Below are 1,988 nucleotides of genomic sequence, written 5' to 3' on the forward strand. Positions count from 1 at the left end.
CCCAGCCCAGCCCGGCCCCGCCCCCCGCCGAGCCACCCCCGGCTCCTTCACCCCCCAGCCCCGCCCGCCTGTCCCCCCCCAGCGGTGTCGGGGTCCCCGGGCAATGCTGGAACTGCTCCCACTGGCCTCAGGGCCAGCAGCTCCCACGGCTTCACCTTCCTGGGTCTGACCCTGGAGCCTTCGGCCTCCCCGGGCGCCCCCACAGCGAGTCGCCCGGGCGGTGGCCTGGGGGGGCCAGAGGGTCCTACCCCCCAACTCCACAGTCAGACGTGACTCTCAGCCCGCCGGGGACACGGGGGAGCCAGAGCTCCTAGGGAGAGAGACCAGGACCCCTCAGCCGGGTCCATCCTGGGGGTGGGGAGCCCAGACCCCGGTTCTGGGCCTCCCCCCCGCCGTCTCCCCAGCCAACTCCAAACTGACCCCCACCCCCCCCCCCCCCCCCCTCCAGCCCCCCCAGCCCCTCCTCCAGCCCCCCCGGCTCCTCCTCCAGCCTTTATCCAGTGTCCCGCCCCACTCCGTCACACCCGGGCAGAAGGGGTCACCTGGCCCCAGCCCCCCTGGGCTCTCATGTTACCTGCTCAGGTGTGGCCCCTCAAGGAGAGCCCCCCAGCCCCATGCAGCCAGTCCCAGCCAGACCTTCCCTGGTCCATCCGCCCCGCAGGACATGTCAGGGGTCGTGGGTAGGGGCTGGGATCGGGGGCTGGTTGCTGGGCCGGGGGTCAGAGTTTGGGGTCTGAGATTAGGGGCCGGGAGTTGGACTGTTGTCAGGGTGACCAGGCCAGGGGGAGCTCAGGCCGGGGGGGGGCTGGGCTCTGGTTGTCGGGGGGCCCAGGCCGGGGGGGGGGGGGGGCCCGGGTGGGGGGGGGGCCAGGCCGGGGGTTGGCGCATCAGGGTCCCCCGTCCCCCCGCCTGACACCTGCCCGCCCCCCAGGGGCACATTCATCGTGTACAAGGACGGGGACGTGGGGCACCCCATGGTGCGTGAGCGGGTCTGGCACAACAGCGACTTCAACTTCGACAACGTCCTGTCCGGCATGATGGCCCTGTTCACCGTCTCCACCTTCGAGGGCTGGCCCAGGTGCGCCCGGGGAGATGGGGGGGCCAGGGGGCCTGGGGATCAGGGGGACCTGGGAGGCTGGGGAGCGAGGGGAGATGGGGGGCTGGGGAGATGGGAGGCTGGGGGGAGATGGGAGACTGAGGAGCGGGGGCTGGAGGGAGATGGGGGGCTGGGGAAAGTGAGAGGGAGCTGGCATGTCCCAGGGGAGCTGGAGGGTGGGGAGATTGGGGGCACGGGGAATGGGAGGAGTTGGGGGATCCCTGGGGGTCCCCATCTCACCCCCCCACCCCCCAGCCTGCTGTACAAGGCAATCGACGCCAACGGGGAGAACCTCGGCCCCATCTACAACTACCGGGTGGAGATCTCCGTCTTCTTCATCGTCTACATCATCATCATCGCCTTCTTCATGATGAACATCTTCGTGGGCTTCGTCATCATCACCTTCCGTGCCCAGGGCGAGCAGGAGTACCGCAACTGTGAGCTGGACAAGAACCAGGTACTGCCCCACGGCCTGCCCCATAGCCTGCCCCCCGCCTGCCCCACGGCCTCCTCAGCCCCTTGTCACCTTCCGCGCCCAGGGCGAGCAGGAGTACCGCAACTGTGAGCTGGACAAGCACCGGGCACCACCTGTCCCCCTGTCCCCAGTGTGGCAAGTGTGGGGGAGAGGGGCCTGTTTCAGGGGCAGGGTGTGGGGTACCCCATTGCCCCAACCCCATCCCCCAAGATGCAGTGCGTGGGGAGGGGCTGCTCAGTGGGGGGACCAGGTGTGGAGGTGGGGCTCAGTGAGGGGGTGGCTCAGTGGGGCGGGGAGGGATGGGTATGGAGGCTCGGAGTGGGGGGCCAGGCGGGGGCGGGCGTGGGGCATGGCTCAGCGGGGGGCCGGCGGGGGCGGGCGTGGGGCACGGCTCAGAGGGGGGCCGGCGGGGGCGGG

The 1,988-nt window shown here is 71.0% G+C and overlaps 1 protein-coding gene across 1 annotated transcript in view; it reads left to right on the forward strand.

The window, feature by feature from the left end:
- Positions 1 to 1,000: 1,000 nt before the first annotated feature.
- LOC112125019 (voltage-dependent L-type calcium channel subunit alpha-1F-like) overlaps positions 1,001 to 1,988 on the forward strand; it is a gene marked incomplete at its 3' end in the record, with an annotated part of 5,214 nt that continues 4,226 nt past the window's right edge. Inside the window, exons 1-2 of the mRNA XM_026663163.1 lie at positions 1,001 to 1,078; positions 1,352 to 1,553. Coding sequence (XP_026518948.1) covers positions 1,035 to 1,078; positions 1,352 to 1,553 — 246 coding nt within the window. The remainder of the gene's footprint in view (positions 1,079 to 1,351; positions 1,554 to 1,988) is intronic.

This window comes from Terrapene carolina, unplaced genomic scaffold (genome assembly GCF_002925995.2).
Source record: "Terrapene carolina triunguis isolate 2854851 unplaced genomic scaffold, T_m_triunguis-2.0 Scaffold32784, whole genome shotgun sequence".
Taxonomy (NCBI): Eukaryota; Metazoa; Chordata; order Testudines; family Emydidae; genus Terrapene; species Terrapene triunguis.